Below are 15,133 nucleotides of genomic sequence, written 5' to 3'. Positions count from 1 at the left end.
TTCTCACAAGCCTAAAACCTCGAACCCGGCTAATGGTTTCTCTGGCCTAATGGCTCGTCCCGCGTTCGGCTTCACTGTGCAACTAACTGTCTCGTATAAATTGTTCAGGAATTCACGATGTTTGGTAATACGAACTGGATCGTTGTGCTTTAGGGGATTCGTACAATAACAATCGTTCGCCCTGACATACAACGAAGAATATAAGAAAGAGAATTAGACGAAGAGACTGGAAAGAAAGGGGGGAGGGGGGTAAATAATCGGTTAAAATTGAAGTAAAAAATCACGAATTAACGTGTCCAACGCTTAGCGGAGAATTCCAGTCAACCATCAGATTAATGAATTCGTGAAACTGAGTGTAATTGAACGTTAACGAAAAGTGACAAGCGTGAAACACAGTTTAGTACCTACGTCCACGGTTTTTCTCATACGTATAATCCTATTATATAACGTGCATTATGACTGTTTTGTTTTATCGTTTCATTTTTATAATTTTTTTTTTTTTTTTTCTTTACATCACTCGTTCTTCCTCGAGGACTGACACATGAGTACCGAACTATTTCTAATCGAACTTTTCCCTTGACGAGTCAAAATGATTTTTAATTTTCTCTTCTCTCTGTTTTTTTTTTTTTTACGATCATGTTTTTTCGTTTTGTCAACACGTGACGAAAAAAATCTGTTCGGTAACTAGAAATTTTTTTCAAGCTTAGGTACATAGAAGCAGCTCGCTTTCCTCGCAAGCTTACGAACACCCCATAGTCTATATATAGAGCAGAGGTTATTCGATGTGGCACGCGCTCGCCGTAAATTAATTGGAGAGTTTTTGCGGCGGTACGTCGAATTTTCGTATGTATATGGGTATATACGTATGTATGTATAACATTACATGCACCTATGTATAAAGTTTTATCGCCGATCGTGATCGGAATCAAAAATACATCATAAATATCCGTAACCTGCGACGTAATTCATCACGAGTACGTAACTTCTCGCAGCACGAACTCTGGTATCAGAAATTGAGAGAAATTAGAATGGACGAGGATATAAGATGAAATAATAAGCAACGCGCGCAGAGACACACACACACACACACACACACCCACGTACACGATAATGGAGAAGATTAAAACGAAGCCAGCCGAAGCAGCACCGAGCCTGCGGCTACTTAGGTAGGTATTAGAAACGCGTTGCTGCCGCTGCACCGCCGCCGATGTCTCATTAGAAGTCTGAAACAGGAGCTAGAAATCCAAGGCCTGCGATCCCTGCCTCGCGACTCGAAATAGTATCTATCCACTTTGGTGAGATAAAAAGGAGGAGGCGGTCTCTGCCTCTGACTCGAACCGACCGACCGTCGAGTCTACGCTACATTCACGGGACACCCTAACGACACCCGTGTGATTTATGCCTTTTTAATTGCATCCCCGATACGCACACCTGATATTCATATTTCAACCTGCGGAGCTGATAGTCTTTGCAGTGAAACAGTGCTTGTCGGTACGTGCACCTGTCGGTTTTTCATTTCTATTTTCATGTTAATTTTATTTTATTTCTTACACATTGTGTTTGACAGCTGTCGGAATCCGAAATGAAAAAGAGAAGTCTCGAAGAACTCGGATATATTACTCAACACAAATTCGAACTGATCACAACTTGAGTTTGATGCTGGTTGCGTTACATCGTCATCGTCATTGATCTCTAATCTACGCCGTCGGCGATCGGATTGATTAATTCTGAGATGTGTGTATGTGGGGTTTTGAAAAAAGCAGAATTAGATATCAAGCTAGCTTGTAGATCTGATCGTATTAGTTCCTTTGAGGAAAATTGATCATTGACTATCGCCGACTCTTCAGGTCAAAGGTGTCATTTAACGACTCGTTTATATATACATATAATATATGTATACGCATTGCCAGTTGGACGATCAAAAGAAATTTGGAAAACGCCTCGTCTTTCTTTCTCTCCGTCTCTCTCTCTCTCTCTCTCTCTCTCTCTCTCTCTCTCTCTCTCTCTCTCTCTCTCTCTCTCTCTCTCTCTCTCTCTCTCTCTCTCTCTCTCTCTCTCTCTCTCTCTCTCGCTCTCGCTATTTCTATCCTTCTATCTCTACAGCTTTTTCCTTTTGGTGAAAAGACGCCGACTAGCGACTACTAAGCCGCATACACACGGCATACAGGCAAAAGTTAAACGATGCTCGTAATTTTCCGCCGCGCCTTCGGAAAGACGTCCGATATACGAAAAACTAACGTCCAGAGGTCCGGACCTCAGATCAGTTAGACTAGACAACTTCTTCTTCTTCTTCTTCTTTTCTTGACTCGCCGCACAGGGTGCAAGAGGAAAGGGAGGAAGATGAGGAAAAGTAGGAGGAGGAGGAGGAGGAGGAGGAGGAGAAGAAGATTAAGTTTCTTCTTTTATAGAATTATAAATGTCTCTACGGTTGAATGGGCTCCACTTCAGAGTAAAGATATCGTTTGATCTGTCGAGAGATCCCCCCCCCCCTCCCCCCCTCCCTCTCCTATAATACCATAAGCTATATGCCTGCATCGCGTCGAGGGGGGATTAGAACCACCACGTGGGAGAGAAAGTAACTCGACACCACCCCGAGGGATGCGATTGAGGGAACGGAGGAAGCTTCACCGCCCCGATTACCACTCGCTACTTTGCGCCCTTTGTGTCTCTATCGGTCTAAATATCTTTTCTCTTGCATTTCTCATTGTTTTTCACCCCTCAGCGTGGAATAAGATTTATGGAGACCGAAACGGAACCGCAGTTCAGCTCTCGACACCTCGTACTGTAACATAAACTCGCGGCAGCACAGAAAATTTTATACGGATAGTTGGTTTAACGTCGCCGAAGCGATAACGCCGGCTTGACAATCTAATTAAAATTCCTTTTTCTTTTTCAGCACCGCAGAGGCGGCACACAGCCGTCGTCGAACTCGACCATCATCGCCAGAGCCAGGCGCCCAACGAATTAGGCCGCGATCTCTGCCTCCTAGATACAGACGGACCAGAGACGCCCGCAACACCCTCTCGGATCACTCGGGTCTCAGGTAACGGACTAACGCCTCTCTTACATACAAATTAAATGCCTGTATACACGTGTACCTGTAATTAAATCGTACGCGAGAGCGCCTTTTACCTACATCGGACGAGACGAGACGCGGCCAGACACGAAGATTGAGACGTTGCGGTGAGACGGTTTTCATTCGATGTGTTTTTCTTGTAATATCGTGCAGTTTTTTTTTTTTTTTTTTTGTGTGTTTACTTTTCTTCTTCTCTTCTTCTCATTATCTGATTCCTCATCGCCGATTTAATCGGCCGACGATTCATGGATGTGATATTTTTTCTCGTCCGTTTTCTGCTTCTTCTTCTTTTTCGTGTGCGCTTTATTTCTTTTTTATCTTATCGTGTGATTAAATTTGGGAATGATGCCAGTTTGCTATCGCGCTATGCTAACGCGATGTTCTTCGAACGTGTTTCATATTATATATTATTTCTCTTTTATCCAGCTCATTACCGGCATATAATTAATGCCAACCGCGAAGCGCAGTTCTCTGCAGTCTTCCGAATGAATTTCATTCAAATTTGAATACTGAATTGAATTCCTCGGCTTTGCCTTTTTATTTCTTTCTTTCTCTTCTTCCGCTGCTACTTTTCTCTTTTCATCTTCACCGAAGTAGTTTTCTTTTTTTTCGTTTTTTTTTTTTTTTTTAGTGACAAATTTACCACAGTACCGAACATTGTATCGTCCGTTACAAATGACGATGCGATCGTCTTCTCTTAAATTGAATTACAATTAGCTGTATGCAGTGTCTCGTTATACGCGCTGCATTCGGTAATAATCTGGCAATGAAAGCATGTATGCATATAGAATACGTGTGAAATGCATGGACGGTATATTTGATTGAAAGAAACATATCGAGAGTACGAAAATACTACTATACTACTCGTATAGTATTACTATGATTGGCTCAATTGTTCAATTGCCACGCGGGTCATTGAATGCCTGCACGGACGACCATGCTGGCCATTATATATCACTCTAGCTAACGAACTAACGTACGAACGGTATGACAATTCACAATGTACTTTGCGACAAATCGCCTCGGTGTTGGTTTCACAATCGTACGTGAAGCGATAATACCTCGAGTCACATTCGAGTCGGAGGTGTATGCATACAACGTATCGTACCCGGCTTCTCCTTCGACTCGTCACGCATCTACCTTATAATTCCCAGTTGACAGGATGAGATGAGGATTACAGGATGAGAGTCGCTGCAATCTTTTGTCTATTCAATGCATTCAACAGCATAATAGCAGCTAATACCTACACCAATTGGACAATGAAAGAAATGGCAGGGTGCGATTTCGACGGTTTGACAGAGAGAAGGAGGTGACATCGAATAATATGTTCGTATTACTTGCTCGCTTGCTCCGCGATGTTCGCTTTCCACCTTGATTTCGATTTTTGTGAAACCTAAGTAAGCGATAGTTTGATGTGGTTTTTTTTTTTTTGTCAGTTACAGATCTGTAACTAAAGAATAACAATTTTTAAGCAAAAACAATCGATCCGGCATTTCCTCAACTCCATGCCGTTGAAATCTGTTGTTATTCGCTCGATGCTTAGCCGTAAGTACTATTTTCACATCCTTGACCGTTTCAAGTGGGCAATACTCGACAATTCTGTACGGTTATCTCGGTCCCTTAGTCCATCCGGGTTTTATTGTTTCGAAAGAGCCTTAACGATGGGTGGTTCACGGACCGAGAGACACATCTGGCGAACAGATATGTTCGTAGGGACTGCAGAAGCTAGAAATTTGCGACGGTAATATTTCTCTTACCCTTTTTTTCCCTACTTCGGTATTTTTCGGAACGCAAAAGACCGAACTATTTTCTTATACGGGTTCAGATTCCTGCAGCGTGGTTATAAAACGGATGAAATAAAAGTCCGAAGCATTTTTTTCCAATCGAAATTCTATCTCGACGCGGGATAAGAGAATTCCTCGACTTATTTACTTACAGGCATTGCGGGCTATTAAATGTACTATAATATAATCTATGAACTCGGGATTCTCGCCACCTGCACTTAACGCGATATCGAAGGGCTGGACAGCCAATTCCGGTAGTCTAGACGCTGTAATTATAACACTTTAATACGCATAATTAATCACGGAACGCATTTGGCCCGTGTATGAATGATGACGGGCAATTAACATAATGCGTATCGACCGATCGGTCCCAAACTTTTTATCCGTGCGCTCAATTTGTGACCTTAATGACAGTTGTGGTTTATATGTAGGTATGTACCTACATGCGTGTATGCCGTGTATCTAATTGAGCTCAACCGTCGTCAATCGATTTGCCCAACCGCTTCTAGTAGGCGATGAATTTTTTCATTTCTTTTTATCCCGCCCATGAATCTTTCGAGTGTATTTATAAGGATTAGTCATTTTTTCCCTCCCTCGTTTATTCGTTGCCCATGACTGATTCTTTTTTCTTTTTTTTTCTCTCGCCGTCTTCTCCTTTCGTTTTTTTTCCCCCCATGTCATTTTCTCGAAATGAGTAGATATACAGCACAGTCGGCAGATATCTTTTATTTTTGTCTGCGCGTTAAAACTCTTCAACTTTTCACTGACACCTTAATTTAAAAATACTCCATTAGGTCAAGTACCCGAAGTTTGGTTCGGAAATTATTACTTGTATTGTACGCGTTATTATTGGTGTTGTTTTTTTTTTTTACTTTTTGTACACTCGACAAGTTTCGTCGATTTTAAGAGCAAAGCGCCACAAGAGATGCCGAGGATAAGGGGGAAAAAAAAAGGTTTGTATAGAATCTAGACCAATTATCCTCTATACCGAACCGGATTTTTTCCCGTAATGACGTTAGTTGTGTTGGTTCGTGAAATTACTCTCAACAATAAAACCAGTGGAAAAATCTGAAAGAAAGAAAGAGAGAGAAAAAGAGTAAAGCGGGTCGTTAGGTATTTTTGAGTGGGGTAATGACAAGATCAAACATCGGTATAACCTACGGCTGGTAAATGTTTGCCATGGTTTTGCGAGCGTTAATTCATCCTCAAATAAGACAACCTCTCTGCTCTGATGTTTTCTCAACAATATAAAGGCACTTTTTATACTTAAACGCGGTGCCTCAACCATGAATCCGTCGAATCGCAGCAAGGTTTCCTTGATTGAACTTGAGTTATCTGTCAATGTTTAAATGTTATGTCGAATGATATTTTGTCGTATGAAATTATACATTTGCATGGAAAAAATTAAGAGAAATAAATCATTTCAGAGCTACCTAATTATATTCAACAAAAAGTTTTTCTCTTTTTCTTTTTCATCTCCAAGTTTAAAAATACCTTGGGTATTATTCAAGATTATCTACAACGTTGAACCCGCGCAATCCCCGACTTTTGACAGGTTGACAAAAAATTAGGGAACGAATTTTCGAAACAAACGACCCTCTGCCTCTCTATGTATAAGCTTCGCTGTCTGTGCGGGTAATTTTTTTCTTCTATTTTAAAATTCTTCGTTTTCACTTTCGTGGACTTTAATATGAAGCGGCGTGATGCAGAACTTTGAAAAAAGTTTCGTTTTCGGCTGAAGCGAGTGATTATCTCGGATAAAATTGATAATAGCAATTTTACGTGTACGTATATACGTGAAATTCAACGGCATTAAAGAGGTGGGGATGGCAATTGCTGCAGGCGAGGGGGAAACAGCTGGCATTCGGTTATTATAGCCTCGTCGTGTTATGGCGGAGTGGAGGTCGAAAAGAAGAGTGACATTTACGTCAGAAACAGCAGTATAACGTTCTACAAGATTTATACCGCTAATCCGTAAGATTACCAACTGTACTCTGCTCCTTCGTGAAAGAAGAAGCCTCGCGGCGTGCGCCTCGGCACCATCTTTGTCGTTTTTTGGTACCGAAATATACGTCCAACAGCCACGAGACCTACGGTATATACATATATTATATGTACATTATTATTGTTTTCCAACAAATTTCCGAACGACCTAAACATCTTTTTTTCCGCAGAGATATAAGCGAAATTTGTATTCCATATTTTACAATTTTTATTCACGTCAAACTAATATCTGTGGTTTGGAAAAAAGCAAAAACAATTGTAGACAGTGATAAAATTTGTACCCGTTTTACTTGGTTTCATGTCATTTTTCGTCTCAACGGGGTAAATAGAGCAAATGTGAGAAAACTTGTGTCGGCAAAAGAAGACAGAAGTAAGGTAAATAAATTGAACTCACCTAGTCGAACTTCCTTGGTCTGGGTGACGGTGAAGCCGAATATCGCAAGAAGCATAAGCCTTACGTAGTAGCCTCGTGACGTCATTATGGCGACGTAGTTACAGCGTCGGCTACTGGACGATCAGAGTATGGCACATGAGTAAGGTTTCGCCGCGGAACGTCCTCTGCGAACAGACGAAAGCGAAAAAAAAATTATCACCATCCTTATTTTTTTAACGTAGCAGAACAGGGTGTTGATAAAATTGGCCCACGCCTGCATACGTGGCGGGGCGGTTAAACTGTTGTAAGCTTTTAAAGGTGTGGGTGCAGCGAGTGCGTAACATTTTATTTACGCTTAGCCGAGTGTATAAAACGCAAAACAGACGGGTGTAATCCCTGAAAAAATACGCGGAATCAAACGTCCCCGAGATAGTGTAGCTGCGGTTTGTATTGCTGCAGGAACTCGGCGTCGCGACGCCGACCGGGCAATACCGATCCTTGGCTTTTGGCCAGCTTTTAGCACAGCTTGACGCAAAATTCACGCCGCCTGCGATCTAAGCTCTGCAGCGACGCGAGTAGAAAAGTATAATGTATGATGTATATACGTACAGTGTTCGAGGAAAATCGGAGCGGATATTTTGGCCATTTTGCAATATCAACGTGTTCCTTATTTTTTTTTATTTTTTTTTAATTTTTCATGCTTCCCCCCCACCCCCTACTTCTCATGGGACGTCGACGGCGTCGTGCAGGCGACGCCGATTTTTACGATCCCAACAGCTGACGCCCGATCACCGTAAAAATAACGACAATAGACGCTGCTGCGGGGCGATTCTTTCTTTAGAACGAAACTGGGGGTAAAATCCTTCTGCATGCGGAATTATCCGTGCATCAGAATCGTCGTGGTGTTTTTTTTTTTATTTCGTTTCCTTTCTCTTCTCTACCCACCAATTCCAATTCTTTGGGGGGAAAAATTCTCTCCTCTCCGGTCTGCCGACGACAGGTGCTGCTAACACCCCGTTCGTAGAGGGTGGCGTTGCGAGGGTGAAATCACGAAATCGACTGTGTGAGAAAAAAGGAAACACCTCTGGCAGCAGGTGTTGCAGGGGCGGGGGGGAGGGGCGAAAGAAATAATCGCTGGTCAAATTTCCGACACTTTGATGGTCGATAAAGTGCTACGCATTCATCAAAGGTATGTATGTATATACATGTTACGTATACTGTATATAATGTAGCAGACCGGCTTCCAACACTTGTGATACACGGTCTGTTTTTAACACCGGTTGTGTACAGTTTTTGGTTAGACGTATCACAATTTCTTATTATAACACCGCTGCTACTTGGAATTCGGTAGCTCGTGAATAGCATTCACATAGATGTACAAAAATTGAATAGTGTTTCTCTATCTACTTTTATTTTACTCCGTACGGAATAATTGTTGAAAACAGAAAAAGAACAAAAAAAAAAAAAAAACAATTCTTGATACGGCCATTAAGGCGAAAGTATAAGTAAACTTTCGTTGTACTGGAATTCTTCTTCTTCTTCTTCTTCTTCTTATTCTTCTTCTTCTACCGTACAGCGCCAAAAAAGGGATCAGATGTCGAGATTCGTGGGGAATCGGTCGCGTCATCCTCGAAATGATCACCGATTAATTTTCCCTTCTCGTTTTTGTGTCACGCACCACGTGCTCTTTCGTCCCTTTTCACCGCGGTCCGGGATGAAGTATTTGGACTGATCAAGATCGAGTGCTTCGCGGGGCGATGGAACTGCGGAGACACGTTTGCCGCGACGCTACAGAATTTATTGCGCCCCTCGAACCTGCTTGTGCGTTTTTTATACTCATACCGTTCTCCGCCAGGAGACGGAAAGAGAGAGAGAGAGAGAGAGAGGGAGAGAAATCCTCTCTCCCACAGTCGATAATTGTTTTGGGTTTTCGTCAGGTCTGCCAGGCTCCTCCGAGCACTGGAGCAGCGTTAATGATCTATTGACCTAGCTGCTCTAGGTTTAGTTTTAGGAAAACGGCGGTGAAGGGCAAAAATTTTTTCTCCACACTTTTTTTCTTTCTTAACACCATTTAGAAAAAGTAGATACCAAACGCGCTCGGTTACCGATCCTTACAATATTTATTCAGTAAAAACCAAAATGTCATCTTTTTCGTAGTTCCAGAGGGACTTGGGTTATAAATGATTATCGAGGGTTGTAAGACACAAGACGAAGCTGTTCCAGATGGGGAAATCTTTCTTTCTTTCGCTTTTCTCTCCGCGCCGATCATCGGCGAAATTTCCCGATCCGCGTCTCAGACGAAAAAAACAAGCCCCACGGGACGCTCGCGCTTATTGAAGACTTGAAATTTGGAAAACAAACAGAAACGCAAGAAGGAGCAAAGCCAAAGGTGGGGCACAGATGCGGAGACCCTTGCTCCTCGAAGGCGGCGGAACAGCCAAGACCACCCTCCGTGCATTTAGCATAAACTCCAGAAGTTTAGGCTTAAAAAATTCTCAACTTAACGTTCCAAACACTGACCTACCGCGTTCAGGTATATAACCCGGCCGGTCCCACCCCTTCAATATTTCATCCGTTATATTCCATCGCGAGTGTAAGCTGTAACCTATGTATGTATAACATGGGAGCATGGAGGCCTGCATGGTTTACCATTATACTCAAATCGTTCACCAACAATTACCCCCATGTAATTTAATTAAACGGTGAACCCCCCCGAGCAGCAATAATATAAGCTCCTAGAAAAAGGGGCTGCAGTGCCGCTTTGTGAACGTCAAAGATCCCGGACCTCGACCATTCGTTATAGAATTATCTCTAGCTTTTTATTGTACGGCAACGGATTTTCACTCCCGTAAAAATGAAACGGTGCAAGTTTCAACCGACTCGGTGTATCTTTTTTCAGTCGACTTTTCTACTTTTTTCTATTTATTCAATGGCGTTTTTCCAAGTACTTTGTCTTTCCATATCACAAAGGCGCGGAATGTTATCGACAGAGAACCGATGATTGACCCGAATTTTACAGCGGCGCTGGTCCGACCACGTTCGCCGACGAAAATGAAATAGGTCATCGATATATTACGAGCGAGAGAAAATACCGGAACCTCACTATCACTGGCCAAGGTACTATTTTAAGTCGATCGCTCAGGTCAGTAATTCTTGAACCTCCGCCGCAGCGCTCGAGCCCAACATCTGAGCAAATCGAAAGCAATATTCCGTCACACGTAACGCGGTCACAGCAATATTTTTTGCATAGAATGGAAGGTTAAAAAACGAGTAGCAAACGCGGTCCATGCGGTCGACAAATACATGTATCGGTGGGCGGATCGGCCGTCGATTCTCTTGTTCGCGTCGGCGAAGGAGAAGAACGACGATTCGCAAAACACCGAGAAACGATTTGGCTGTCGTATATATATTATATAGGGGAAAAAGTTAATAGTCGAGACTTCCTTTCGCGGAAGGATCTCGCTCTACTTCTCGGCGTGTCAAGTTTCGCTCGCGCCTTTGCGGACTTCTTACACTCTACGCGGTTATAGAAATTCATAGGATTGTAATAGTCGTACCAGGAATGAACGAAAAGCATTTGCCAAAATATGTATATTCCGTTTCCGCGACCCGCTATGGCCGTTTTTATTCACATCGTCTCGAATATTACCGTGCATCGTTATACCTAGCTGTGTAAATTTTTCGTAAAAAGTGCTAAAGGGACATTATAGTCTATGGGTGTCTAGTATTATATTATATGTGTGTGTTCACGGTGTGTGATATATTTGTTCAAGCGTCGCATCATAGTGGACACCGACCCGTGAACCATAAGAAACTGAGAAGAATCGAGGCGTCTACAGGCCGGCGTAAGATATGTATATCTGGTGTGTGTACGAAAGGGTAAACATTAAAGAGGAGGAAGTAAATAGAATAAAAAGTGATTCTTTGAAGACTGCATCGCATCGAAGACTGCCGGGGCGAAGCGGTCAAACGGTTGACGAAAGACCGAGACCCATCTCGTATATCGAACAAAGAGAGAAATAAGTAGGGGGAGGGGGAGGGGGAGGGGTCGGCACCCTCGATGGAAAAAGTCACTCGGTCACTAGCCGCTCTTGACGAAGAACCTGAACCCACTTGAGAATACGGACTGTGTGTACATCTACCCACACGCAAGATGGGCCGAAAGCTCAAGTCCGAGTCTCTGTTCGTTGTCAAAGCCTGAAGAAGAAGAAGAAGAAGAAGAAGAAGAAAAAGAAGACGAAGAAGACGAAGAAGAGGAAGAAGCAGAAGGGGAAATTAGAGGCGCGTTTCTCGACGCCACGGGGCTTATTAAACGCCCCGAAGAACGCGGCGCAAAGTATCTTGTGCCGCACCACCCTTCGGCTCCAGGGGCGGATATTAGGTGAATTATGCAGGGTTCGTGGCTCGGGAGGCTGGGAGGTCCGACCCTGGATGAAGGGGATGCGGAGGGATTTGAAACGGGGAATATCGTGCGAGGAAAGCAAGAACACGGAGAAAAAGTTTCGAAAGAAGTAATTGTTTCCGTTCGCTGCGAAGGCGCGCTCTGCAAGCTCGATTCGAGAGACGGCACCGAGTCTCTTGTAGTTCGTTTGTGTGGTTAGTCGAGAGATTCTAATATTAGAAAAATTAAATATTTGTGGATAAGGTGGGTATATTAACTCGCAAATCCTAGAGAGGACCGACCACGTGGGCGTATAGTGATTTCGTTTCGGTAGGCGTAAACACGTCGTTGAATATGTAAGAACGCTCATCCAGATCTTTCAGACTTATACACATGTACCGATGATACATAAATCGCGGTCTGGTTATTTACTCGGAATTCATAACGCTTGCCCGCGGCTGTGTGGCAACACCGAAAACCTAGATTCTCTATACTTGTAACACACGTGCGCTCTTAATTTAATTGAACTCTGTCTGAGACACAGTGGCTGAAGGTGAGGTAAAAATGGAAAATTACTGTTTTTCGTCCTACTCGAACGACGAGTTCCACAATTAGTTATCACAATCGGAAAACGTGACAGAAGTAAGAGGTACACGATTTAAGATTAACCCTCGCCGCAACCTCGAACTAAACAAGATTTCAAGGTGCAATCATTCTGACGAGTAACATGGTTACAATGGTTATAATCGAGCGGAGACTGGTTTTAAACTACACGGGGGCAAATACACTTGAGTTTTATTCTCGGTAGTAGAAACCGAGGCCTGAGAACCCCTGCATAGACGAAACACATGGCGCTCCTGTGCAACGGCGGTCCAGGTCTATTCTGACGTTGTAGCTGCGGCGCATGAGAAAGTTTAACGAAAACCATCCGCCTCGAAAAAACAGGATCATCTTGAGCTCCCGTAAGACTTTACTCGAGACTAAATGTAGTGTACAACGTTGTCTAGCGGTATAAAGATACAATTGAGGGTTGACGGAGAGAACTAAATCGTGCCGATTAACGTCTCGCTGTGCCGTGGTTCGCCACCCTGGGAACCACCTCAAAGATTATACATTTTTCAACTCTCTGCTGGGCCGTGTCTTTTCTTACGGTTATTTCTTCGGCGTGATAAAGAAGGTACTTCGTACGATGCGATGGTCGGTGGTCGTCATCCTCCATCCTTCATCCAGTCTCCCTCTCACCGCTGATCTTTGATGCAACAAAGTGTCACACCGACCAGTTTCCAAACCGTTAGATTGAGTTTGATGGACGTTTAGCGGGTCTTCTTCCAAAGTTCAAGAGCCAATCTTTATCGGTCGTTCGTGTTTGTAATTTTTTGTCTCAGTGTTGTAAATACGTGTATTAAGTAAGAGGGATTGGACGGGTGTAAAATACGGCTGAGTTTTCCATATAATATACGAAAATTCATAAACATCTGCGATAACACGTTTCGTGTGTGTATAAAAATTGTTGAGGGGTAATAATCGGCTCGTTTATTTTGATAAGCATTGGATATATCGGGTCAAAGGGCGATGTTTAAATCTCTTAACGAATAACAGAAGGCGGGGGAGCATGAAATCTGTGATCTCTTCTGAACCGTGGTGGTATTACCCATAATTCCTCAGCGACGATAGTGCAGCGTGCATCTTCTTCGTGCTCTGTAAAGAGCCGTAAAAATATAGACTTACATGCCTCGTGTGCGTGGATTGCGAAGAGCAAAAAAAAAAAAAAAATTGAAATAAAAAATCCGAGCTTTGTGCTCTACGCCTCCGCGTATACCTAATCACACAAACGACCGTAAAGCTCATTCCATGTTTCTTCCTAAGGTCCAGGGTCAAGTTGGGATCGGTCGGAGAACTCGCCGGTTATATACTAGATACATAAACGATCATCCGTTAGGCTAGGTCGAAAACGATGTCGCTGGGTCGTTACTTTTCCCCTTTGTTATTTTTCCCCCTCTTTTTTTTCTTTTTTATTTTGCTTTTTCTTCTTGATCTTCCTTTTTTCGAAGCACTTCGTCGAGTTTCAAAAATTCGTCAAGAGGTTAAAAGAATCTTGAAACAATCGTCTGATCAAATGTGTTCATTTGCAACGAATGTTTCCAACGTTACTTTTAGACTTTATTCTATCGTTCTGAAAAAAATCTTACAAGTGCTCTATAAGTGCAAGCAACTGGAAAATGCACTTATCGTTAGAAATGAATTCCACGGCCGCCTTTTGAGCTTTTGACAGTTTCATAGTTTTCGTCCGATCGATCGTAAGGCGATATATGCGCAGAGGGGCGAGGGGTTTGAGGTTTATCAACACGAGAATCGCATTAGAGGTAATACGCACGGTTTGAAACGATGAGACAAGTCGCGCGCGAGTATATCGCCGGGTGTCGTATAGTCGTATAGTCGTATAGTCATATAGTCGAATAGTCGAATAGTCGAGGGGTTACACGGGCAGTAAAGCGGAGGAGTTAATGGAGTCTTAACTCTAAAACTAAATGGATATCCTTGGAGGATTACACGGCGTCTAATTTGACCGCCGCGCTTCCGAGTTTATCCGTGTCCAACTTGGCCCTGTAACGAGTATAACGATTCCAGGGTTAAAATCCCGGCTCTAAACGCAAGCTCTGGATAGGCGCTGCGCCTCGCAGCTCATCCGCGGCGGCCCCCGAGATAGCTCGAGACCCAATCTCGGTCAGGGAAATACCGAATCATCGTCCTCCTCGGTCGTTAATGACCGTTCGCTGGCCATCGGCATCGGGGAAGGAGTCGATCCTCGAGGTAATCCTCCGGCCATTTAGTCCGCCACAATGACCTGCGATTAAATCTAACTCATTACTCGGTGAGTTTAACTCGTTCTTTGCCGCCCTTGCTGCTTCACCGCTGTGTAAGAGCCACTGCTCCTCCGGTCGGCGAAGTCAAAGAATCCATCCTTCCTCTCCCTCTTTCTCTCTCATTCTCTCCCTAGACGCACCAACACCACGCTGCTGGTTGGATCCAATAATGTTCGTGTGCCCCAGGGTGGTCCAAAAGAACACGACGCCCTCCGTTTTTCACGTCGATAATAATATCGCTTCAAGGAACCTTGCATTTTTTATGCACACAAAATTCGACAGCGACTTGCTTATAACGGCAATTCTTTTTTTTGGTGACGTTTGAAAGAAGAAATTGATTCCTGCCTCTCGATTCATCTACATATGTTTATTTCTCGCCTTTCGCGTACTATAGAATAATCACAATCCAACCGTAGCACGAATTGGCGTATGCGTACGCAAAAAAAAAAAAAAATACAAAAAAAGACCGTGTCAACTATTTATTCATCTTGTCGGTGTTTTATGCAGATGTGTACCGCCCAAGCGTGCCTGAATTTCGGAACCTGTAGGGTGGAACGTGAAGCACCTTTGGAAGTTAACGATCAGAAATACCGCGTCAGGAGTCCAGAGCACCCTTTCTTCGCCCAACGATTTCTCCCCATGGGGGTTGAA

At 43.3% G+C, this 15,133-nt stretch overlaps 1 protein-coding gene and 1 long non-coding RNA gene across 4 annotated transcripts in view; one reads left to right on the top strand and one right to left on the bottom strand.

Moving 5' to 3' along the window:
* The window catches only part of LOC107218891 (fibroblast growth factor receptor homolog 1), a 55,028-nt gene that overhangs the window by 11,245 nt on the left and 28,650 nt on the right, over nucleotides 1-15,133 (bottom strand). For all 3 annotated transcript variants that reach the window (XM_046743091.1, XM_015656925.2, XM_015656926.2), the window contains exon 2: nucleotides 7,259-7,422. In XM_046743091.1, coding sequence (XP_046599047.1) covers nucleotides 7,259-7,343 — 85 coding nt within the window. In that variant the 5' untranslated portion in view covers nucleotides 7,344-7,422. The remainder of the gene's footprint in view (nucleotides 1-7,258; nucleotides 7,423-15,133) is intronic.
* LOC124295035 overlaps nucleotides 2,861-15,133 on the top strand; it is a 49,801-nt gene continuing 37,528 nt past the window's right edge. Inside the window, exon 1 of the long non-coding RNA XR_006904935.1 lies at nucleotides 2,861-3,043. This is a non-coding gene — a long non-coding RNA (uncharacterized LOC124295035). The remainder of the gene's footprint in view (nucleotides 3,044-15,133) is intronic.

This window comes from Neodiprion lecontei, chromosome 6 (genome assembly GCF_021901455.1).
Source record: "Neodiprion lecontei isolate iyNeoLeco1 chromosome 6, iyNeoLeco1.1, whole genome shotgun sequence".
Classification (NCBI taxonomy): Eukaryota; Metazoa; Arthropoda; class Insecta; order Hymenoptera; family Diprionidae; genus Neodiprion; species Neodiprion lecontei.
This window is presented reverse-complemented; position numbering and strand designations above follow the sequence as displayed.